The sequence below is a fragment of the Aquarana catesbeiana genome, linkage group LG03 (genome assembly GCF_042186555.1).
Source record: "Aquarana catesbeiana isolate 2022-GZ linkage group LG03, ASM4218655v1, whole genome shotgun sequence".
Lineage (NCBI taxonomy): Eukaryota > Metazoa > Chordata > Amphibia > Anura > Ranidae > Aquarana > Aquarana catesbeiana.
In genome coordinates, this window is record NC_133326.1 from 538,998,158 (window position 1) to 539,023,182 (window position 25,025).

The window sequence follows — 25,025 nt, forward strand, 5'->3', positions numbered from 1 at the left end:
CCCCTACACATTCACCAAAAAAAGTGTCAAAAAAGTAAAAATGACAGGAGACAGTTTGGGACAAGTCCTTTATAAAAAAATAAAAATGTCCCGCGATGTCCATCCATCTTCGATCACAGCGCTGATGGACTGAGGAAAAAACAAAACAGAAAAACCCTGCCTTCATGGGAGGCATCCCCGTGACTGCAGGCTTTTTGCATTGACAGCAGTTATATAGCTGAGGGTGGGACCACCGGGTGATGTATACGGGTGATCCCGCCCCCCCTTTGACGCTACGTGACATCACATGACACCAGAAGGGGACGGGGTCACCTGCTTACATCACCGGGTGGCCCTGCCCTCAGCTATATAAGAGCTGTCAGCGCAAAAAGGCTCCAGTCGGCGGGAGCCTCCCATCAAGGTGGAGTTTTTCCGTTGTCGGCGCTGTGATCGAAGATGAACGGACATCGCGGGACATTTTTTAAAATTTTTAATAAAGGACTTGTCCCAAACTGTCTACTGTCATTTTTACTTTTTTGACACTTTTTTTGGTGAACGTGTAGGGGTACAATGTACCCAATACCCATTCACATGGGGGGGGGGCGAGATCTGGGGGTCCCCTTGTTAAAGGGGGTTTCCAGATTCCGATAAGCCCCCCGCCTGCAGACCACCACAACCACCGGGAAGGGTTGTGGGGGAAGAGGCTCTTGTCCCCATCAACATGGGGACTCCGCCCCCATCCTGTAGGTTTCTGCAGGCAGCCTGCAGTGGGTGGGGCCTGCTGGATCCTTCCAACATCTCTGCTCTCTATACAGGCTACATACAGCAGAGTGATGATGTCACTGCAACTTTTACAAAGTAACATCTGTGTTTACAAAGATATTTGGTGCACATAAAGTGATATTAAATCCTTTCTGGTGAATATATTTAATTGAAAGTGTTTTTGCCTGGGGGTCTGCTTTAAAATATCCAATAAAGGATATAATATAAAACTCCAAAATGTCTGCATTTATCAATAGCTAATACACTACAAGACTCTACTATTGTGAAAGTGGTGAAAGATGAGATTCCCTCAATGTCACACACCTGAATGCCCGGATTGTAGTCAGTCCCTCCGCTGTCTCTGAAAAGTGGCACAGAAGAGGCAGTTGAGTGTTGTCATCCAGCTCCTGAAGCTCCCTGGAAAAAGGAAGGGAGGGTGACATCCGGTGACCAACCCAAACTAATACAACTCCCTGTGCCATCTTTTTTCCTTCCCTCATACTCACTTGGAGGTGACTCGGAAGTATTTTTGGATCAAGTGAAACGCGACCCCCAGCGGAATGAGGGCGATCAGGAAGTAATAATTGACATAGCTAATGACACCAATGGCGGAGAGGCAGAGGAGGGTGGATCGGGAGAGGGACTCCATTGTTGGTGGGATGTGCTGGAACCAGCAGACAGAATGATATAGTGATGGGTGATAGAACGGTATAAAGATGTCACAGTAACAGATGATTTTCTTTTATTAAGACAGATAATGAACACAATAAACAATACACCTCACCTGATCGATGATGTTTGTATCTGCTGAGAAACGATTTAGGATCAATCCCAGTGGAGTCGTATCAAAGAACCTACAAACCACACAGAGACACAAAAAGAGACGTGTTTATAAAATAAAGACTCAACTCTGCCTTCACTGGCTGCATGCTTGTTCCAGGTCAGCTAAGACTGAAGACAGCCAGGCAATTACCACCTTCCATGCCATGCCACACTGTTCCAACTATATAACCCCATCCTTGGTGTCATTGGGTGTGAATAGGTGTTAATACATCCATTCACATAGCTGAAGGAGTGATTTGTTGACAAATTTCCCGGGTAGAGTTGTTAATACAGCCTTATATGTAATTGACAGATAGTGTCAAAGGCCCCACTCCTGTTCAGAGATGGTGATGGGGCAAACAGATGATTGTTCCAGTTTGATGTAGATGGCCTCTTTCACGGTTCTTTGGAAACAAGTTGTCCTCGATACTATCTGTCTTTCACATAAATTTCCAGCCATTTTACATCTCTACCCTGACAATTTCACAACAATTTAGCCATGTTAATCAAAGCATTAACAGCTATACAGACTTCCTGACATCAAGGAATGGACTATATAACTTTAACAGGGTAGTTCCACAACCTTCACACCTCCAAACCTGTTCTAAAACGGTCAACATCTACCTTGACACATTCCATAGTGATTGGATTACAGTATTTGTGCCACCTGTATGGATATAAATACTGGGGTATCTTCCTGACACTTATCAGAACTAAAAAAGTGGGTTTGAGAAGCTATTAAACATCAACATTACAGAATAAGTCAAACAGAATGTGACTATTACTAGCTATCCAAGTGATCTTGGTTTGCTATATAAACATGACTGAACATTGACATGCAGATCCCTGCCTATTGTTTCCATTTTAAAGGAACAGTGATTTCAACTTCCCCATTGACTTGAAAATTCATTTTGTAGAAATTTCTCAAAAATTTCAAATTTCAAGTAAAAACGGTAATGCCTGGTACACACTATTCGTTTTTTTTTTTTTTTCGTTCAACCCAGCGGGCTGAAGAGCTTGGGAGGAGCCGCTGCACTAAACTATGCAATGTTAGTACAGCGATCTCACCTGCTGAAAAAAATCTTAAAAATGATCTCCCTGGCAGAGCTATTGTGTTCTGACAGGACCACCCCCCTCCGCCAGAACACCCCCGGTCAGCACTCTCAGCCATATCGCTGATTGGCTGTAGACCTTTTTTGGTCATGCCTCTTCAATACAAGCTGGCCGTGTGCCAGCCTCTGTCAGACTGGCTTTCGTACACATGGGCTGAATGTTGGACAGTTTCTATTGAACCGACCAATGCCGCCCGACATTCGCCCCGTGTGTACCAGGCATAAATTTTTCTCATCCATAGTTGACACCAAATGTGTCAAAGTCATCTAATACTGCAGTATAAGATGGGGACCAACATCAGGCATCCACTGATTGTCTGAGGGTTCTTTCCTGTGGATTCAGTTTGGCTTAGGGCACACTGCCCGAATGTTAATTTTGTTTGGTTTCTCAAGGCAGGATTTGAATCTGTAGCATTGGTTTCTGTGACCCTGGTTAGAACGGTATAAAGATGTCACAGTAACAGATGATGATGAAGTCCACCCCCAAACTTTTTCTTACTGTGACACTCACTGCTTTCTCCATATTCTCCTATGGCGCATTCACCAGGGGGCAGTGACACCAGCATATAGCATGGCATTACAGTATCACCAGACCAGGGATGTGCAGTGAGGTCAGTGGCTGGTGAGGCAATGGCTAGTATCAGAGCAGATACACACAGGAATACTTTCTAAGGGTGCTTAGTGTGCACCCTGATAACCATTTAATGAATAAACCCCACATCATCATTTAGTGAATAAACCCCATATCACCATTTAACGAAAAAAAAAAAAAAAAACACATTATTTAGTGAATAAACCCCACATCAACATTTACTGAATACACCCCCACATTGCCATTTACTGAATGAACCCCCACAGTGTAGCCGAGCGCTGTGAGATGAAAAATGTAATCTTCATCTTCAGCCAATTGGCTTACGCGTCAGGGCGCAGGCAGTCAATCAGATTCCCCTAGACAAATAAGCGTCTGGTAAAAGGAATCTATTGGACAGCAGATTTTTATTTTTTATTTCTGTATTCTGTAACAGCCCTTTAAATGCTGAGATTTCACTGGTCAAGTACAGGGTTGTTACAGAATGCAGAAATAAAAAATAAAGATTGCAATGTGCTCAATAGAGCTACCAATAGTCCTGATTTTATTAAAACAAGTCCTTTTGTTGGTTAAATTAGTAAACTTTGAGAACTAATGAAAGTGCCATATATAATCTATATAATAAAAGAATAGAACCTGAACCATTCTCTGATTATATAGATTATATATAGCACCTTTATTAGTTCTCATAGATTACTAATTTAACCAACATAAGGACTTGTTTTAGCATATGTAAATGGCGTTCAAACCACACATGTGAGGTATCGCCAGGATCGTTAGAGTGAGAGCAATAATTCTAGCACTAGACTTCCACATGTAACCTGTAAAAAAAACTTAAAGCATCGCCTATGGAGATTTATAAGTAATGAAGTTTGGCACCATTCCACAAGTGTGCGCAATATTAAAGTGTGACATGTTAGGTATCTATTTACTCGGCATAACATCATCTTTCACATTGTACCAAAAAATCAGGCTAACGTTAGTGTTTTTTAATTTTTGTATTCATGAAACTGTTTTTTTTCCCCCAAAAAATGCGTTTGATACACACAGATACTGTGTGAAATAAAAAGTTGCAACAACCACCATTTTATTCCCTAGGGTGTCTGCTATAAAATATCTATAATAATGTTTGGGGTTCTGGGTAATTTTCTAGCAAAAAAAATTATGATTTTTACATGTAAGAGAGAAGCGTCAGAATTGGCCTGGGTGGCAAGTGGTTAATTACCATAAGTAATATACAAATAATTATTATATATTGTTTTTAAGGTAATTTACTATATTTTCAAAAACTGTACTTAAGCAGGTGGCTTGACGGACAAATTACTGAAGTTTGAAGTTATAACTTCAAACCAGTAATTTCACAGTAAATAGATAAATAATAAATTATCATATTATAACATACAGTATAGCATAATAATATATTATTTAGCTTGATTAAAAAAATACCTTTTCAGCAGCAGCAGTTTCTCCCTCTTAACTATGTGAGAAAAACATTGAATTATGGGTAAACCTTATACACATAAACCCATTTTTTTCCTTGTAGTTAGGAGGGCTAGGCTGGAAGGGAACATTTGTCTTTTAGACACATGCCCCCTTCTATGACACTGTAGTGAGGGGAGAGACTCCACTGCAGCATTTTTATTGGGAGCTTGCTCCAATGGTGCTTTACCATTGATCCAAGGCTCAAAGCTGTCATGAAAAGGTTCACCCATTGATGGCGCTTTCGGTCTCTTGGATCGCAGTACCAGTGTCCACCAGCGGGTGTCTTCCATCACCCAGGACTTGTAATAAGAGGATTCACCTGCTGGTGGCACTGTTGCATCCTTGGACTGTAATACCAGTGTCCACCAACGGGTTTATTCCGGCAGTATGGAGCAGACAGCACCTTCTGCGCTCAGGTGTAACGTGAGGGCAATTACTGCAGACTGATAAATACCCGGCAAGCCCTCACATGCTTGCCTTGGTGTCTCTCTCCCTGCATTCTGACCTTGCTGCCTGTTATTTTGACCTTGAGCCTGCATCTGCCCTGCCCTGTCCTGCCCTGTCCTGATCTGATCCAATCCCTATCCCGAGCCCCTTCTGTTCCTGGTTACCTTGGATCCCTGCCCTGTATCCCATCCATCCATCCTCTCCCTGTCCTGTTGGTTTCCTGTCCTTACCATCTGCTGATCTCCCGGTGTATGACCTTGCCCTGGCTTCTGTTTACGGTTCCGGTATCTCCCATTTTATTGTATTTTACTGTTGCATTATACTGTTTTGTTGTTTGTGGGTCTTGTAGTTGGTTGTGCACTGTTATATTCACTTATCTGTCACTTATGTAAATAAACACCATTTTTATTCACTTATATACGTTTCTGGTTTCTTCTGTGCAGTCCACACAGTCTGGTTTACTAATTCCTTGACACAAGCTGTCCATTGAGCTCAGTGGCTCTGACAAGAAGTGAGAGGCACTGTGAGCTCATCCTCTCAGTCTGCTGAAAACAGAGTGTGGCAGCTTGTATTTAAATCAGTTGTATACCCGCACAAATGATTATTATTGTTTTTAAACCTGTAAGGCAAAAGGCATAATGAGCTAGTATGCACTAGCTCATTATGAAATACTTACATAGTTACATAGTTAGTAAGGTTGAATAAAGACAATAGTCCATCCAGTTCAACCTGAGTGAGTGTGGGTCTACAACCCTGACCCTTGTCCCTAACCCTGAACATCGCACACTCACATCAATCCCTACCCTCAATCCAAGGTCCCCATTCATATACTAGGGCCAATTTTGGACAGAAGCCAATTAACCTACCAGCATGTCTTTGGAGTGTGGGAGGAAACCGGAGTACCCGGAGGAAACCCACGCAGGCACAGGGAGAACATGCAAACTCCAGACAGGTAGTGTTGTGGTTGGGATTCGAACCAGCGACCCTTTTTTTTTTACTGCTAGGCGAGAGTGCTAACCACTGCACCACTGTGCCGCCCATACTTACCTTAGAACGAGGCGTCGGCAGCTGTTCCCGGTCCACGCCCAGTGAGCGGCCGGAGCCGCAATGACGTCACTCCCGCGCATGTGTAGGAGACTTTTTTCCGGCAAGGTCCGGGAGCGTCTGCCGAGCCTTCACAGCGCATGAGCCGCTGAAGTCAGCAGCTGCGTGCAAAGTGAATATCTCCTAAACCGTACAGGTTTAGGAAAAATTAATTTTACCTACAGGTAAGCCTTATTATAGGATTACCTGTAGGTAAAAAAAAAAAAAAAAAAAAGGTATAAAACCGCTTTAAACTGGCCGTGCTGTATGTAGCTTCTGACAGGCTGTGCAAGGAGCCCTGTATCTCCAGAACCATAGGTCTGAGGAGCCCCAAAATTTGATCAGTGGTGGGGTAGGACATCGACTACTTACCCCTCAAATGTGGGGTCTCTCTGCTATGACCTTCAAAGCTCAATCTTTTTTTTTTTTTTATGTTCATTGCTGAGGCTCTGCCTCACCTGCCTCCCCTGACTGCACTTCCCTGCAGACCTATAGTGGAATCTCCATAAGAAATTATGGACTGGTGGTAGAAGAGCTACAGAAAATGGTAAAGACTAGTCAGGAGATCGAACATTGACTCACCACACCCAAAACTACCCACTCTAATGCAAGGGGTTGTTTGTTCAGTAGAGATGAGTGATGCATTTTGGTCAGTTTGATACTGATGCAAAATTTTCATTTTCACATTTGACTAAATTTCATCAAAACTGCCCTCTAATTTCAGTGGTAGCGATTAAAGATGATGTCATCAAAGGGTAAAAAAAAAAAAATTAGACACAGATTAAAGTGGAAGTAAACTCTGAAAGTATAAAATTACTAGGAGGTAGTGAATTTTTGGCAGAAGGGACATACAAAGTATCTTCTGCCAAAAACCTTCTTACTTTCTTCCTTAGAAAATCTTTATTCTCTGTGTACACAATACACTTATTTGAATAGAAATATTGATTCTGTTTTTTGTCATCCGGTGTTGGATACCTAATTGGTGCCAGGATAATCTTGTTCAGTAAGTTGCTGTGCAGATTTCTGGCGGCGGTGAGCCCCATCCACTCCACAGTCAGAGAGGTGATGAGACAGAGCAAGATTCCAGACGCACTGAGAATGCTGAATCCCACCACATAGTACGTCCGATTTTGGTCAGTCTGTAAAAGTGAGGTATCTTACATCAGACATATTCTGTCATTTCATCACCATTTCCAGAATGAGCAACGCAATTATTTACAGGAATTCAGGAACAAACACACATGTTTAAGAATAGTGTGTGACTGTGGTGGGATATTAGAGTGTAAGCACTTCTGGTGCAGAGACTAATGTGATTGGCTCACAGTTCCCTGTAGAACACTGCAGAATATGTCAGAGCTATATAAATGTATAATAATAATAGTGTGCAACTGTGGGGATACATTACAATGTAAGCTCCTGGGGTTCCCGGAGCAATGGAAGAATGTTGACTTGATTTGGTGTGGTCTCCAAATTCTTTAGATTTCAATCCAATCGTGCAACTGTAGAATGTGCTGGAAAAACATGTCTGATCCACGGAGGCCCCACCTCACAACTTACAGGACTTAAATGATCTGCCACAGCATACTGACACCATAGTGGCATCCATGCCTCAAAGGGTCAGAGCTGTTTTGGAAGCAAAAAGCAGGACCTACTCAATATTAGGTGGGTGGTCATAATGTTATGGCTGATTGGTGTAAATGTATATTAATAATAATAATGTGGGATTAGAGTGTAAGCTTCTCGGATGCAGAGACTGATGTGACTAGCTCAGTATTTCCTGTACAGCACTGCGGAATATGTCAGAGACATATAAATGTATACTAATTATAGTGTGTGACTTTGGTAGAGACATTAGAGCACTATCACACTGGGGTGTGGGGGGGTGTCGGCGGTAAAGCGCTGCTATTTTTAGCGGCGCTTTAACTTAGTTTTAGCGATGCTTTTCGGCTGCTAGCGGGCATTTTTAACCCCCGCTAGCAGCCGTAATAGGGTTAATAGCGCCCGCAAAGCACCGCTGCTGAGGCGCTTTGTGGGTGCTTCGGCAGCGCTGCCTATTGATTTCAATGGAAGGGCTGTTTTAGAAGCGGTGTTCACCTCTCCCGCAATGCCCCAAAGATGCTGCTTGCAGGACTTTTTTTCCATCCTGCAAACGCACCGCTCCAGTGTGAAAGCACTCAGGCTTTCACACTGGAGAGGCAGGGGAGGCGTTTTTCAGGCGCTATTTTTAGCCCTTTAGCGCCTGAAAAACGCCTCAGTGTGAAAGTAGCCTTAGGGTGTAAGCTTCTCTGTTGCAGAAAATGATGCGAGTGGCTCAGTGTTCTCTGTACAGCACTGTGGAATATGTCAGAGATATATAAATGTATAATAATATTGTGTGACTGTAGTGGGACATTAGAGTGTAAGCTCCTCTGTGATATACATATTTTGAAGCAAAGACATTTTTAGTTCGTAAGCTGATGAGCAAACTGTTGGTGCTCTATACATTCTCTATAACAATAATAATAATATATGGTGTCCAGTAAGTTTACATTACCGAGTTGAGCTCATTGCTGTCTCTGCTGATATTTCTGTTTTCAGACGTCCATTTCACCAGCCAGTAGTCGATGGCCACAATCACTGAGTGTTTCAGTAATTTGGAGAATATCATCAGGAAAAGGAAGAAAAATCCTCCTGAGGTCAGATATCTCCAGCACGTTCTCCATGGCATCTTTGTGCGTTGACGCATTGCCATGGCCATTTCCTCTTCCTCATCCTCCTCCTCTTCTTCCTCTGCAGAAGATCAAGGATTGGAAAGACCAACATGAACATGCAGCATCTTTTGTGTGTTGGGAAAAAAAGATATCTCCAGGATTCACTGTAAAGATTTATTGTTTTAATTCTGTCTGTATAGTTTTGAATATAGCGTGAATGGGTAACAAGCATTTTTTCTTTTAAGTTGTGGGTGTCTCTATTAGGCCCCTTTCACACGGGCGGACCGTATATCTGTTTTTCTTTCATCCGTTTTCGGATGAAAAACGGACATACATGTATCCCTATGGGATAGCGGATGTCAGTGGATGAACATCCGCTGACATCCCATGACATCAGTCTTCGCTATGCTTCGTTTCTGATGACGGAGGAAAACCCTACTTTTCCATCAGTCTGCGGATCGGATGAAAATGGACTCTACGGTCCGTCTTCATCCGATCCCCCATAGAGGAGATCGGCACTCTGACAGGTCGGTCCCTGCACAGTGTGCAGAGACAGACCTGTCATCTGCCTGCTCCGTCGATCCCCGCTGAGCAAAGCGAAGCCCATACACAGACACGTCCGTGTGAAAGGGGCATTAGGGAGATTTTACCTCACTTCCTGTCTTGGTGACACCCTGCATGCCAGGGTATAACACAAATTCAGGCATACTCCATACAGTCAGTAAGATATTGTCACAGGGTGCTGCAGTGATGACCACAAATTGAACCATTGTCAATCCACTAAGACTTAACTCTTTTACCGCCACATCCCTTACAGTGGTGGCAGGGAGGGTTTTACACTCACCTGCACACTTTACACACATTTACACTGTACACTTCACAAGCCGGCTTTTGGCTTTCTAATGAAAGCAATCGCTTTCTCTGACCACTGGATTGTGCCCCACCCCACCATGCTTTCTGGGCTCTGCTGTCCCACCTGTGGGCTTGGGACCCACATGGTGGGTGCCACTGGGTGGAGGGGAGGAAGAACAGTGAACGTCTGTTTGCTGACCTGCCCAAGCTAGATTAAACCCAGAAGTAACGTGTAAAACGTATGTTCCGGTGTCAGGTGGCCAGGGAATTTAGCCACTTCCCGTCTGCCCGCGATGTACTGCTGATGGGTGGACGGTGTAGGCAAAGCAATGTACCCGTACGTCGCTGCCTACTTCCGGATTTGGGGCATGCACATGATTGTACACAGCGGCAGCCTGTCAGTAAGTCCCAGCCAATGATTGACAGCTGGGTCCTGCTGAGCCCAGAGCTCTGTATTGACAATCAACACAGGGCTCTGTAAGAGGGAATGATCTCTGTTTTTCTCATCCCTGCAAAGCAAGTATGAAAAACTTAGAGATCCATTCCTAAAATCAGCACACTTTACACACATTACACATAGTTAGGCATACATTTAACCCCGCAAGCACCCTAGATAATAACCCCTTTCCAGACAATATAATTAATACAGTGACAGACAGCGTATAGAATTATCACTGACCACTGTATTAGTGTCACTGGTGATGTCAGTGGCAGTTAGTCAGTCCCCCCCCCCCCAGTGCCAGTTAGTGTCAGATTGCCCACTGCACTATCGCAGTCCCTTTATAAGCCTCTGATCACCACCATTAGTAGTATAAGAAAAAAGAAATCCAATATATATTCCATAGCTTGTAAGCAAGATAACTTTCACCCAAACCAATCAATATACACTTATTGGGATTTTTTTTATCAAAGACATGTAGCAGAATACATTTTGGCCAAAATTTATGAAGAAATTAGATTTTTTTTTTTTATTGGATATGTTTTATAGCAGATAGTAAAAAATATTGTTTTTAAAAAAAAATGTTCGGTCTTTTTTCGTTTATAGCGCAAAAAATAAAAAACTCAGTGGTAATCAAATACCACCAAAAGAAAGCTCTATTTGTGTGAAAATATATATATTATTTTTGTTTGTATACAGTGTTGCTTAACCACACAATTTACCAGTTAAATTAGCAAAGTGCTAATAGAAAAAAATGGCCTGGTCATGAAGGTAAAATCTTCTGGAGCTGAAGTGGTTAAAGCTTGACATGTTGGGTTTCTATTTACTCGGTGCAACTTCATCTTTTATATTCTATCAAAAATGTTGTAATATAATGCATTTTTAGAGGATAATTAGTACTTTTCCCAAAGAAATCAGCTTTGTAAAAGCCAGTTCTTTCATCCTTAATTGCAATGATAGCAGCTCTTGGGGTGAGACACATTGCTAATAGAGTGAGATCTCCCCCACAATACTCTGTGAATAAAGCATCAGAATGGAGGAATGACACTGAAACTGCCATCCTCTGAACCATAGGACTACATTCTGATCCTCACCCTCCCCTTCATCCTCGAGGGCAGCTTTCGCCTCTCTGGAGTACATCGCTCTCCGTAGGGTCTTCCGCTCCATGGTGGCTTGGTCGGCGTCTGTGTCCTAATCCAGAGAAATTCATACAAACAACATTCAATACCAGAGTAAGGATAGACTGATTAGTGCTCTGACAGAATTTATTGACATTAAACGCTGAACAATAGCAATGGATAACTAATTAATGGAGATGGATGGTGTGAAAATATACATCACAGTGATAAACACAACACAACCCCAGCATTGTGCATTCACCATCTAAAGCTGAACTCCTGCCTTCCCTTCCGAGTGGCACAACTCCTCCTGTACTGAATTGATCCTGATTTCACTGCATACATTCTGCAAGTCAGATAGAGCCCACCTTATTTCCTGGTTGGAGGACATCCAGCATCATCTAGTCTTTTCCTCCCCAGCCTGACTATTCCTGGCCCACCTCTTTCATTCACTGGATTTCAGTTTTCAATCATGGAGGCCCAGCAGCACATGTGGGCAGGGCCAGTGCTACCACTAGGCAAACTAGGCAGCCGCCTAGGGCGCCCTGCTGCCTAGGGCGCTCGGCCACTGGTGTTCATACTCTCTTCTTTCTGCAGCAAGCAACTAATTCTCAGCATCAGCAGGCTACCAGCACTCCGTTCACACATACTGTCAGAGGCACAGCAGCAGCGGAGCACTGTATCTGTGTCCCAACTCCTGAATGAATGTAAGCAAGCAAACATTCATTGATAGGCACTGGTAGGCCCCATTGATGGACGCTGGTAGGCTCCATTTGATGGGTGCTGGTAGGATGCATTTGATGGGCGCTGGTGAGGCTGCATTGATGGGCGCTCGTGAGACTGCATGGATGGGCGCTAGTAGGCTGCATTGATGGGCGCTGGTGAGGCTGCATTGATGGGCGCTAGTAGGCTACATTGATGGGCGCTGGTGAGGCTGCATTAATGGGCGCTAGTAGGCTGCATTGATGGGCATTGGTGAGGCCGCATGTGATGAGCGCTGGTCATTAAAAAGGAGGGGTTTACATGGGCAGGGGAAAGGGGGTGGAGTCAGGGGTGGAGCCAAGGGGGCGGCAAAATGAGTTTTGGCCTAGGGTGTCAAAAATCCTTGCACCAGCCCTGCATGTGGGCATTACCTAGGGCAGTCTATATACAATTACAAAGTGAACGATGATATACATACAGTGCTTATAGGATAACTGTAAACCAAGTGACAAGAAACAGGGATCAACTAATATAACCCTGCAGTCATACTTTCAACATAATAACAACATAATAATAAAAAAATATATTTTCAATGAGTAAAGTGGTAAGTGCTCCAAATAAAGTGCTTAGGTGCTCCAAGGATTTCAATCATTTAATTTATGCACTTTATTTGGAGCACTTACCACTTTAATCACTGAAAATCTATTTTTTTATTATTATGTTGTTATTATGTTGAAAGTATCACTGCAGGGTTATATTAATTGATCCCTGTTTCTTGTCACTTGGTTTACAGTTATCCCATAAGTGCTGTATATATGTCATCGTTCACTTTGTGAGGTTTAGCACCTTTGTGACAGCTGCTGTTAGGTCTTTGGTATAAGGTTCACCTATATTTATATGTATATTTAATGTAGGGTTATCCTGCTAGTGTTGTATATTGTATATATATATGCAATTACAGCCTGTCTAGAGACACCGACACCTCCAGGCTGATATCTACCCATCAAGGCATTTTGATATTTGCATAACTCCTCCCAAAAGCCAGCCCACAGCTTGTGTCCTGAGGCAGAGGGTTGTTATGTTTTTAGGAAGCTATGTACAGCACCCTGACAGCCCCTCCTACTAGCCATGATCTGTCTGCATTGCATAAAGAAGCACAGAGACCCAGTGATGACATCACTGGATCTACCATAAGATATGTAATGAAAACGGAAATGTTTTATTAAAACATTTAATTGGCATGTTGATGAGAGAAAGAGGGGAGATCTAGGGGAGACAAAATATCAGCAGATTAAACTTCTGCTTTAAAGAGTATGCAGAGTTTTAGTTTGCGACACAGTACAGAAGGGTTAAAACCTCTCTCAGGTAATTTTTTTTCCTGTTGGGGATATTTCTTTTAACTTTCTTGGAGACACAGCAGGAAATAAGAGGAAATTTCATCTTAGTCATTGCCATAGACATCCCCATTAATATTGCCATGTCAAACCGTCCTCCGTGCTGTTGGTGTGTGAGCACCATGCTGATCGAGGCCTGAAGAAATGACTTAATAATAATTAATAGTAATTAAATTAATGGTAATTTGGAGCAGAAATGTCACTTGCGGAAAACTTTTCTACTGATTTTGGGAGCTACATTCCACCCTATAAGTGGTGATTCTGATCATTCTCTGTCACCCTGTGTATGCAGAGCGCTCCATCACATCCTACTATAAACTCAGAGTCAGACAATAAAAAAGCCCAGGGATTATACTCCAGCCTTATTAACCTAATTTCTGGTAATATATTGGGGTAGATGAACCTATAGAGTAAGATAATAAGACTGTAAGATAAACCTTCTCTAGTTCCTGGTCCTGGCGATTCATCAAGGTCTTCCAGTGTTCATACAACTCGGTGTCATTATTCTGAATGTCCTTCAGTGTCCCGTCCCGCAGGATGAATCCTTCCTTCATTGCGATAATCTGTAACCAGATCAAATCTTCACTTGTCACAGAAATTCAGTTATTTTGTAGAAAAAACAGTCCTCTGCCTGCTGTCACCCAGCCTTCAGCTGTCGCCCAGTCCCCTGCTGTCACCCAGCCCTCTGCTGTCACCCAGCCCCCTGTTGTCGTCCAGTCCTCTGCCCTGCTGTCACCCAGTCCTCTGCTGTCACCCAGTCCCCTGCTGTCGCCCAGCCCTCTGCTGTCGCCCAGCCCTCTGCTGTCGCCCAGCCCTCTGCTGTCGCCCCGTCCTCTGCTGTCGCCCAGCCCTCTGCTGTCGCCCAGATCTCTAAATTTTTAAATGTCGGCAACTATGCTTGCTGTGTATGGCAGTTTAATGAGGGGGCAACAAACATCACAGGGGTATAGACAGAGCTGGTGCTAGACTGATTTGGGCCCTTTCTATACCATATAGAGGTATAGAGATTATATTTTAGTGGTACAGAAGTTTTAGTCTAGCACTGGCCCTGCAAGCAGGGAAGGAATATGGAAATGTTTTATCTTCCTTAATGTTTAAAAGGAGGAATGTTGTGCAGCCTAAATGGGAGGGTGGAGGACTTCCTCCGCATAGGAGGGCAGTGGTGGATAAAATTCTGCAGATGGGGTTTAGGCCCACAGATATCTTCGCCCTGATCAGTCCGGCCAGTTCCTATGAGTACGATTTGTCCTTTATCCGTCCGGAGTCTTTGGACATATTTTGGGAGAAATATGAGCACGTGTGTAGGGGCCTGCCAGACTGGAAAGGGCTCATCCCCAAGCTTGTATCAAGCCAGCCGCTCATTAAAATGGTGACAATTCTTGTCTGTAATGAATCCATACTACAAGGGGACTTATCTGTATTGTTGAGGAGGTATGGAGACATCCTGAGCCCCCTAAAGAAGATTTTGGATGATCGGGGAATATGGACAGGGGGGTGGTCTGTGCAGTTAAAATTAAAAGTCATTGACAATGTCGTGCAGCATCTGCCATCCTCAGCTTTCCTGGGGAGAGACAGGCTGATCATCTTCTACCAGCCAAAGCTATGCAACAAATGTGGAGATACAGGGCATCTTCCTTCCTCATGTCCGGTGATAAAGTGCTCTCTGTTTCAGGTGTAGGACATTTGGCAAAGGATTGTAACATTATAAGGTGCAATCTGTTCAATGCGGTGGGACATCCTTACAGTCAGTGTCCTGAGGCAATGCACAACAAGCCTGAGCTCAGAGAGTTCTTCCGCCTGGACATGGAGGATGCTCAGAGCTCAGCAGCTGGAGTGCCCATGAGTCCATCTGAGTCTGTGCCAATACCCAATATGTCTGTGTCTTCCCAGTCTGTGGTGCCCCAGTCTCTGCATGTGCCTAGTGTGCCCGTGTCTTCCAAGTCTGTGCGTTTGCCTAGTGTGTCAGTGTCTTCCCAGTCTGTATGTAAGCTATCAGTTGCCGAGAATGTGTCCAATCCTTCTGTGTCTATGATTTCCAAAATTGCAGAGGCAGCAAGAGGTGCTGGGGCAGGTGCGTCAAGTATGGTGTCAGTGTCCCCCCCCCCCCCGCTGCAGGGTTTCTATTGATGATCGTGGGGTGCAGAGGAGTGGGTAAAATGGTGAAGAGGCTGGCCTGGTGGTAAATAAGGAAAGGGAGAATGGGGGGGAGAGTGGGGGGGCAGTCTAAGGATGATATGGAGTGGTTAGAGGATAGAAGGAGGAAAGGCAAAAGAAGGGAAAAAAAGGGGTTCAGTTACCTTAAATCCTAAGGTATTGCCTTTGGCAAATAAGTTTGGGGTCCTGTCAGATGGTGACGATGAATGGGACTCATTGAGTTCAGCATCCTATATGGATGATGAGTGCCAAGGTGCAATGAAGCGCGCTGGTTCTCCAGGGAGAGGGAGTAGTCAGGCTAAGAAACGGCTGCCTCAACTACCCTAATGGCAGTTCCCACTCCGTTAAAAGTGGCAACCATTAATGTTGCCAGCTTAAGATCAGTAAGTGCTCGTCATATGGCCTTATTTTTGCTCAGCGAGTTTGATGCTGACACTATGTTTTTGCAAGAGACCCATCTGAGTAGTCTGGCCAATATACATCTGGCAAAGAAGGAGTGGAGACGTGGTCCCTCATTTTGGTCTCTTGTGGCTGAGCCTTACAGCGCGGTGGCGGTATTTTTTCTGGTATGGTAACGTGCCAGCGGGTGATTGAGGTAGCGATTGGGTGATGCATGGTCTTAGACGTCTCTGTGAGGGGGCAGGACCTGCGCCTGATTAACATCTATGGTCCCCAGACGAAATAGGACAGGAAATGCCTTTTTACATAGATTAAGCCTTTTCTTTTTACGGCCCAGCAGGTTATCTTTGGAGGTGATTTCAACACCATTACTATGTCTAAAGACAGGAGAGATTTCAGAGATAAGCTGGGCTATGACAGCCTTTTTCTCAATGCGATAGTTAGGGAAGCAGGTCTGGTAAATGTGCATATTAAGCGCTGCCCAGAAAGCGCTGGGTTCACTTTTCAGCGAAGTAGTAGTCAGAGTAGGATAGTTTTTTTTTTAAAGGAGACGGCACCTATGTGTCAGGCAGTGGATTTTTTTGATCACTGTATTCTATCTGTAACTCTGAATGCCTCAGATATGCCACCTAGAGGGAAGGGAATCTGGAGATTGAATTCGGCCCTCCTGGAAGACGAGAGAGTAAAACAATCCTTTGAGGATTTTTTCAAGCACAGGTAACGATCCTAGACTTTTGCAACAGTAATGCCATTTTCCAACGGAAAATGTGTGATAGGACATTGTTGTCAGAAATTAAGACTGTGTGTGGGCTCCATCACACATATTCCATCGGAATTTCTGACACACAATGTCTGAGAGCTTGCTATAAAATTTTCCAACAACAAAATCCGTTGTCGGAAATTCCGATCGTATGTACACAAATCCGACGCACAAAGTGCCACGCATGCTCAGAATAAATTAAGAGACGACAGCTATTGGCTACTGCCCCGTTTATAGTCCCGACGTACGTGTTTTACGCCACCACGTTTAGAACGACAACTTTGTGTGATCGTGTGTATGCAAGACAAGTTTGAGCCAACATCTGTCGGAAAAAATCCATGGATTTTGTTGTCGGAATGTCTGATCAATGTCCGACCATATGTACAGGGCATAAGTCAGAATGATGGGAGCTTGTAAAACAGCGGACTGTTGGGCTTTTCAAGGCCATAGGAAAAAGGAAGCAGCAAGATAAGTATATCACCTATCAGCATTTGTGGAGGAAACTTGACCGCCGTGTTTCGAATGGAGGAGTTTCTGGGGGGATCTCTGAGGTGAAGCTCCTCCTTAGGAGACATCAATATGACCGGCACGCCTCTTTTGGTTCAGGAGTGGGATTACCGGAAATACCATTCGCCTGACCCTTACCAGAACTGTAAACAGAGCTTGGCAGTTAAGACGGTCGATGGCCTGAAGGACAGTACAGGTTCTCTGATGAAGTCTAGGTCAGGGATCCTGGAGGTTGTCAGGTCATACTATGCCGATATCCTGGAAGGAAGGAACCTTGATCGGACAAGGATGTTGGGTTTTTTGGACTCTACACCAGGTCTGGAAAGTAATGTTCCTTTGATGAATTAGACGGATGAAATCACTGCAGATGAGGTAATCCAGGCTATTGATAAATTAGCCATCAAGAAAACACCAGGGCTAGATGGTTTGACACCCAAATTTTATAAATGTTTAAAGACGATCCTGGCTCCCTACCTTGCGGAGGTTTTTAATGGCTGTTTGTATGAGGGTTCTCTCCCTCCCTCCATGGGGCAATCTGCAGTGATCCTTCTGTCAAAGGGTAAAGATCCTTTGATGATTGGGAATTGGCACCCCATTAGTCTTCTTAATCTCGATAGATACTGGCAAAGATTTTTTTCTGGCGATTATCACCAGTGGTAGGCAGTTTGTTATCCCACCACCAGCACTGCTCAGTCCAGGGTAGAAGCACTTTCTCAGCAGTGTTAGCTGTCGGGGAGGCCTTGGAGCATTGTAGGGCTGCTAGTTGGGGTACATTTTTGCTGACATTGGATCAGGCTAAGGCCTTTGATCGGGTTAATCATGAGTACTTATGGCTCCTTCTTGGCAAATATGGCCTGGAGGGGGGTTTCATTGATTGGCTCAAGATTTTGTACAAAGGGGCTGAAAGCTTTCCTCTGGTTAATGGTTGGGTCGGGCAGCCCTTTGTGGTCAGCTCGGGTGTGCATCAGGGGTGTCCATTGAGTCCTCTGCTATATGTGTTTGCAATCGACCCCTTCATTAGAAGGCTAGAGAGTGGACCATTTTGTGGGGTACCTTTGGGCATCGCTGGTGAGCCTCCTTTGAAGGTTGTGGCCTATGCTGACAATGTTTCTGTTTTTGTCTCTGGGACTGGGGAGGCGCAGGAGGTGGTCTCAGTGATAAGGCAGTATACGGATGCATCAGGTTCAAAGGTCAACCAGGACAAGTGTGAAGCTTTCTGGATGGGTGTGGAAAGTGAGAGCTTTGTTCTCCCGGATGACTTCCCGGAGAACCAACAAAAAATTCTAGGCATTGAATTTGGCCCAGGTGACTATGGTCATGCAAATTGGGTCAACAGGCTGGAGAATGCCGATGCCAAGGTGGCAAGCTGGAAAGGTTGGCAGCTTTCCTTGAGGAGAAGTCAGATCTCTTACAAGGAAACTTCTTGAGAAGCGGATCATGAGCTCTGCTTTTTGTGAGCCACTGGCCTTAAGGGATTGCCCAAGCCTGGTTTTGGGGGTGGATTTGCGATTAATTTGGAGAGAATCCTAATGAAGTTTAGGGATCAGGTTTGGCTTGCCTTTCATGGAAAACTATATGTGAAGGGCAACTTGAAGTTTCTTTCCATGAGTGATCGGGGTTGCCTGAGAGTGGAGTGTGGAGGAGTGGTGGAGTCTATGGATCACTTTCTACTTCGGTGCCCTTTTAATAAGAGGTGTACAAGAGGGTGGGGAGGGCTCTGAGTATACCCTTCCTCCCCCATATGAGTTATGCAAAGTGGGTGTATGGGGCATTCCAGACTCGTCGGGATTATGATTTGGAAACACTTTTTTTAGTTAGTCTAGTAGTCCGATATTTCACATGGAGTGCACGGTGTCAGGTATCCTTACAGAGTAAAATCCTCCCTATCGAAAGTGGTGATGCAGGACATTCTGGGTGAGGTTGGGAAGATTCAGGGTCTTGAGAAAGACAGGTGGCAGCAGGAGGCCTGGATAAGGCGTGGAGGAATATCAGGACTCTATAGCTGCTGCCTGTTGATCTGAGGGTGTGCGGCTTTTCGTTGTATTCTTGTTTCATGCCCCTAGATTTTAAGATCAAATATATTTTTGATAAAAGGCTACATGCATGGTGACGGTGATGTTCCTTAGTCTGGCTCTCGTGTAGGGATTATGTTGTGCGCAATTTGGTTTGCACCATTTATTATGTTCTTGTTTTTTTGTTTTGTATAGTCATGTTCAATTATTTTGTAAATATGTTTATTTATTTATTATGGTTTTATTGTATATAAGTTGTTGTTTGTAAGATTTTTCAATAAACAAAATCAACCCCCCATAATGGGCACAGTGAAGTGCAGACCCAGTAACTAAGTTAAGGAATGGTGGGAACCCCCCATAATGGGCACAGCGAAGTGCAGACCCAGTAACTAAGTTCAGGAATGGTGGGAACCCCCCATAATGGGCACAGCGAAGTGCAGACCCAGTAACTAAGTTCAGGATTGGTGGGAACCCCCCATAATGGGCACAGCGAAGTGCAGACCCAGTAAATAAGTTCAGGAATGGTGGGAACCCCCCATAATGGGCACAGCAGCTGCACAGACCCAGAAACTCAGTGCAGGGGTGGTGGGAATGCCTCATAACCAGCACAGCAGGTGTTTACAACAGGGAAGTCAGTGCAGGGATGGTGGAAACCAATCATAATCGGTCCGGCAGCTGTGCAGCCCCAGGAATTAAGCATAGGGATGGTGGGAACCCCTCATAATTGTTACAGCAGGTGTTTATAACAGGGAAGTTAGTGCAGAGATGGTGGGAACCCCTCATAATTGGTACAGCAGGTGTGCAGACCCAGGAACACTCAGTATATTTGTAGAAAAGAGATTACTATATATAATAACCATTTCCTTCAAATCCCCACTTTGTGTTGTTCTACTGCCATGGTTCCCTCCTATCTTGAGGAGTCCCAGCTCCTCCTCTTTTATTTTATATGATATAACATAGAATCCTGTCAGGAATCCTGAGAATCCCTCATAATGGGTACAGCAAGTGTGTAGACCCAGGAACTCAGTGTGGGAATTGTTGGAACCTCTTCTAATGGGCACAGCAGGTGTGCAGATATGGGAGACTGTCGGGGGTTTACTCTCCGGGATTAGCAATGTAGCGATGAGAGGATGATTTTGTGAAATCTGATTTTGTGCCAAAATGATCATTTTGCCTTGGTTGAAATCTCTGCGAAATGTGCCTCTTATTTCGCCATATTTTCTGCTTAAATTAAATTTGCTTGATAAATAAAGGTCATTAAAAAATAATATAAAGCAAAACAAAGCTAGCACTTAACCTAACCCTATGGCGATCACATGGCAAAGCTGTCACTGTATTTCTTTATATGTGAATTCAACTTGCACATAGAAGGAAAATACTTCAATTAATAAAAGTAAAAAAAAAATTGGGGTTTTTTTTTGCAGTGAAGGATGTGCCTGTGGCGGTAAAATGAATTCCAAGTGTTTAAAAAATTTTCCAGCACTTGGCATCGGCAGCCAGCAAACAGAATCTGTACTCTCATTTTCTTCTGGCTGTACAGCAGAAGAAATGTACAAATTCAGATACAAAAAAAATTCCTCACCCAGTCCGCGTGTGGCAGATACTGCAGTTTATGTGTGACCAGGACCACCGTCCTCTTATCATCCCGCAGGAACTTCATGATTCCCTCCTGCATCAAGTGATCACTAAGGTGAATGTCCAGAGCTGAGAACGGGTCATCCTGCGAGAGAGACGCATATTTATATGTATGCAAATACCAACACAGAGAGCACTGCACACTATGACATGCAATTTCAAGTGAAGTCGCACAGTTTCACAGTTTCATAGTCGGATTCGGTGTGAACGGGAGCTCAGAGAAGAATCCATCTTACCAGGAAGACGACGTTGGTGTTCTGATAGAGGGCTCGTGCCACGCATATCCTCTGCCTCTGTCCCCCACTTAGATTAATACCCTAGTAAATAAAAAACATGCAGATATGAACATACACAAGAGTAATATTCCTTCTTCGGTTATAACGTGTTATCTAATACTGTGACTGCACAGGATCTCTGCTATTTAAAGTGGTTGTATACCCGCAAAAAAAAAAACAAAACCTGTAAGGCAAAGGCATATTGAGCTAGTATGCACCGCATACTAGCTCATTATGAAATACTTACTTTAGGACGAAGCACCGGCATCACCTCCCTGTCACCACTGAGGGAGCTGACATGTTCCCTCTGTGTTTCTTCCTGGTTTGCTGCTCCGGCGCTGGGAGTGGCCAGAGCCGCGATGACGTCACTCCCGTGCATGCACAGGGAAGTCCTCTTTCCAGCAAGGAGCTATGATTTTCCGGCAGTATCCGCTGGACCTCCAGAGCACATGCTCCGCTGACGTCAGCGGCTGCACGCACCCTGAATATCTCCTAAACCGTACAGGTTTAGGAGATATTAATTCTTACAGGTAAGCTTTATTATAGGCTTACCTGTAGGTAAATATGCATACCTCTCAACATTTTGAGATGGGAATGAGGGCTGCCTACTAAGAAATGTATGTAGGCATAGGACACGCCCCCTGCCACACCCCCTTAAAGGAGAATTAACCAAAAAAAAAGATTAATTAAATCCACAAGGATTTTTTTTTACCACTACTATTCCTTTATATTGGCTTTTAAAATGTACAATGCAATTTAGAAACTGGATGAAAGGGTTAGCACTGGGAAACACTTTTTGAAAGATAAAAAGTGCATTTTACATACAACTATATAGATCAGACCAAAATTAGGGACAAATGAGCAGGAAAGAGGGACAGAGAGACATTGCTCCAAATCTGGGACAGTCCCTCGAAATCAGGGACAGTTGGGAGCTATGAATATGTGAAAGCGGGGTAATACAACGGCTTTAAAGCCTACTCACCACATCAACAATGCTGATAACAGACACATAAGCGGTACAAGCAGCAAAGAATTAAAGCGGAACTAAACCACTGAATGTACAATTTAAAAAAAACAGTTACATTCCCGGCATAGCAGAAATGCTAATTGTCACATTGGTTGTGTTCTCAACCAAGTCATCAAATGGCTGAGGTCATAACTGATTACATGTGCAGCATCATGACAGTTGCAGATAAAAGAGAAGCTTACAGTAGATGGCAGCTTCCATGGCTGAAAAGGATAGGAGGGTTTAGTTCTGCGGGAAGTGCAAAGTGCAGCTACACAGAGAAATTTGCGCACATTAGACCAGAGTGGGATGAATTGGGTGTGGTTGCTTTGCTTCTTGCATTGTTACACTGAAATACTTGAAAGCTATATTTTAAAATGGCATATCTAATGGTGAAGTTTAATTTGCTTATATTTTGCCTTCTCTGCCAATGATATTTTTTAATAAAACCTTTCTGATTTCATTACATACTTTGTTTTATAAACAGTGATGTCATCACTGGGACTCTGTGCATCTTTATGCAATGCAGGCAGATCATAACTGGTGGAAGGGTACAGCACTCGGTCTGTTAGAAGCCCCCACTCTTGATGCAAGTAGTGGCTTGGCTCTTGTGAGGAGTTATCCAAATATCAAAATGCCTTGATAAGTGGATGTCAGTCTTGAGGAGTGGGCATTCCTAGGCAGGCTGCATTTGCATTCAGACTGCCCTAAACAGGTAATGTCATGTGATGTTTAACCTCTATGACTGTAAGAACTGAAACCCAGTAAATGAAAAGGGCAAGTCAGGACAGGGTTGTGCTAATGCATGGGCATTGCCCAGGGCTCCATATGCTCCATGATAATCTTGCATTACATCATACTTGCCAACTGTCCTGGATTTAGTGGGACAGTCATGCTTTTTACTAAGCTGCCCCAGGATGGCCATGTCCCAGAATATGTACTGTGCCCTCCTGATCCCAGTATTGTGACCTTCTGCCTCCCCCCGTACTGTGTCTTTTGTTGATCAGTCTATGATTTATGCCACGTTTTCTTATTGTTAAAATCAATTTTCTTGAAAGTACTAATAAATATACGTTTAATTCTATCAACTATTTATAAGTACTTACAGTCTGGGTTCACATTGGTGCGATGTCAGAGATCGCATGTGATTCGCACCGCACTGCTGTGCAAATCACATGCGATGTCTGTGCGATGCAAACTCAGCCCTACAGATTGTATGGCTGAATTTGCATCGCATTCGGCCCAAAGTCATGCAGGACCCATATTTTGGTCCGCACCAGAATTGGATCATATGGGTGCTCACATCAATTCGATCTGATTCCTGTCCGAATGGGATGCGATATGCCAACCGATCTGGGAGTGTCATTAACTTATTTGACACTTGTATTGACACTCACAGCGGTTCGCATAAGGCAGTATGAACTGCCTGTGAGTTAGGTGCGATGCGCAGGGTCCCCGCAGTGGATTTGCAGGGTTCTCATATCGCACCAACGTGAACCAAGTCTAATTCTGGAAAGTATTTGTGTAAATTGGGGCAGGCTGGTAGGGGCCCCAGTGCCTTACTTTGCCCAGTGGTCCCAATGCTATTAAGATGGCCCTGGGTCAGGAACAGTCAGGCTGGGGAGGAAAGCGCTAGATGCTTCTGGATATCCTCCAGCTAGGAAATGAGGCAAGCTGTATTTGACTTGCTGCTGCTTCTAATGCACATTGTGAGAAGCTCACAGTGTGCAGCGTAATCAGAGGAAGCAATTTCTGTACATGAGAAAAGCCTGTACAACTGTGCAAGACTAAAAGGAAGGCTGGAGTTCAGATTTAACTTCAATTATGTACAATGTGTACACAAGCGATAACACATGACAGGCAAATCTGCTGAAACAATTCAAATTTTCAGCATGATCATTTTCTTCGAGATTATGGTGCTCACCATTGTACAAATAACTGGTTAAAAAAAAAGCATTTTTTTTCATTGTTGATCAATTGGAATCAATTAGCAGATCTGATATGTGAACATTTTGTGTAAGTTTGGCAGGAAACAAAGACTGCGTGTATTGAGTGACGTGTGTGTGCTCAGAGAATGTCTGTGTCCTGTCCTCCCGTGTATTATATTCAGGGCTTGGCTCACTATTGCTTCACTGCAGCTTTGCACAGCTCCCTGCAAGGTCACGCTCCACTCTGCTGATTAATGGTTTTGTTTTTAGCGTCAAAACAATTTGTAGACGCCATCAGCGGCCTCTGGTCAGGAATGCAAACAGCAGGAATATTTTTAGCTGTAGTGCGCAGATATCGCTTTAAGTGTACAGGATTTATGGGACAGCACTTCAGGATGTGCTAAAATTTTCACGTCTAATAAACATTTAGAGAGAAATTCATAAGTTACCAGCTGGCTCTCCATCGTTATATGCCACATTTATGTTTATAGGTTACGTCAAATACTTAATAACTTTGCAGTTATTCATCAAATGCTAATTCAAACTTTTTTTACATATATGTGTAAATAAATCTTGGGGCTGGCCATTATAGATTTTGAGGATTTGAGAAAAAAAGTATTCACTCTTCTCATATCAAGACCAGCAAAATATGTGATTGTTTCACTCCTGGGGTGCTCAGACCACCCCACCTCCACAGACAACCACAGACAAAAGATGACATTGCTTGGTCCATAAAAGTTTGATCAGGAAACAAGGATTTTTGACTTATCTGTAAATATCTGTTCTTGGAGTACAGAACAGGACACAGGCTCCTTTAATTACAGACCCTGGGTTTTATGCAACGACCTTCAGGTGTTTGGACACTGGCAAAGAGAATT

The 25,025-nt window shown here is 43.8% G+C and overlaps 1 protein-coding gene across 7 annotated transcripts in view; it reads right to left on the reverse strand.

The window, feature by feature from the left end:
• The window catches only part of ABCC9 (ATP binding cassette subfamily C member 9), a 220,390-nt gene that overhangs the window by 43,341 nt on the left and 152,024 nt on the right, over positions 1 to 25,025 (reverse strand). For all 7 annotated transcript variants that reach the window (XM_073621428.1, XM_073621425.1, XM_073621426.1 and 4 more), the window contains 9 exons: positions 21,175 to 21,255; positions 20,886 to 21,023; positions 13,909 to 14,034; positions 11,352 to 11,448; positions 8,810 to 9,045; positions 7,252 to 7,415; positions 1,526 to 1,595; positions 1,248 to 1,405; positions 1,066 to 1,158 (listed from right to left, as the gene is read on the reverse strand). In XM_073621428.1, the coding sequence (XP_073477529.1) occupies positions 1,066 to 1,158; positions 1,248 to 1,405; positions 1,526 to 1,595; positions 7,252 to 7,415; positions 8,810 to 9,045; positions 11,352 to 11,448; positions 13,909 to 14,034; positions 20,886 to 21,023; positions 21,175 to 21,255 (1,163 nt within the window). The remainder of the gene's footprint in view (positions 1 to 1,065; positions 1,159 to 1,247; positions 1,406 to 1,525; positions 1,596 to 7,251; positions 7,416 to 8,809; positions 9,046 to 11,351; positions 11,449 to 13,908; positions 14,035 to 20,885; positions 21,024 to 21,174; positions 21,256 to 25,025) is intronic.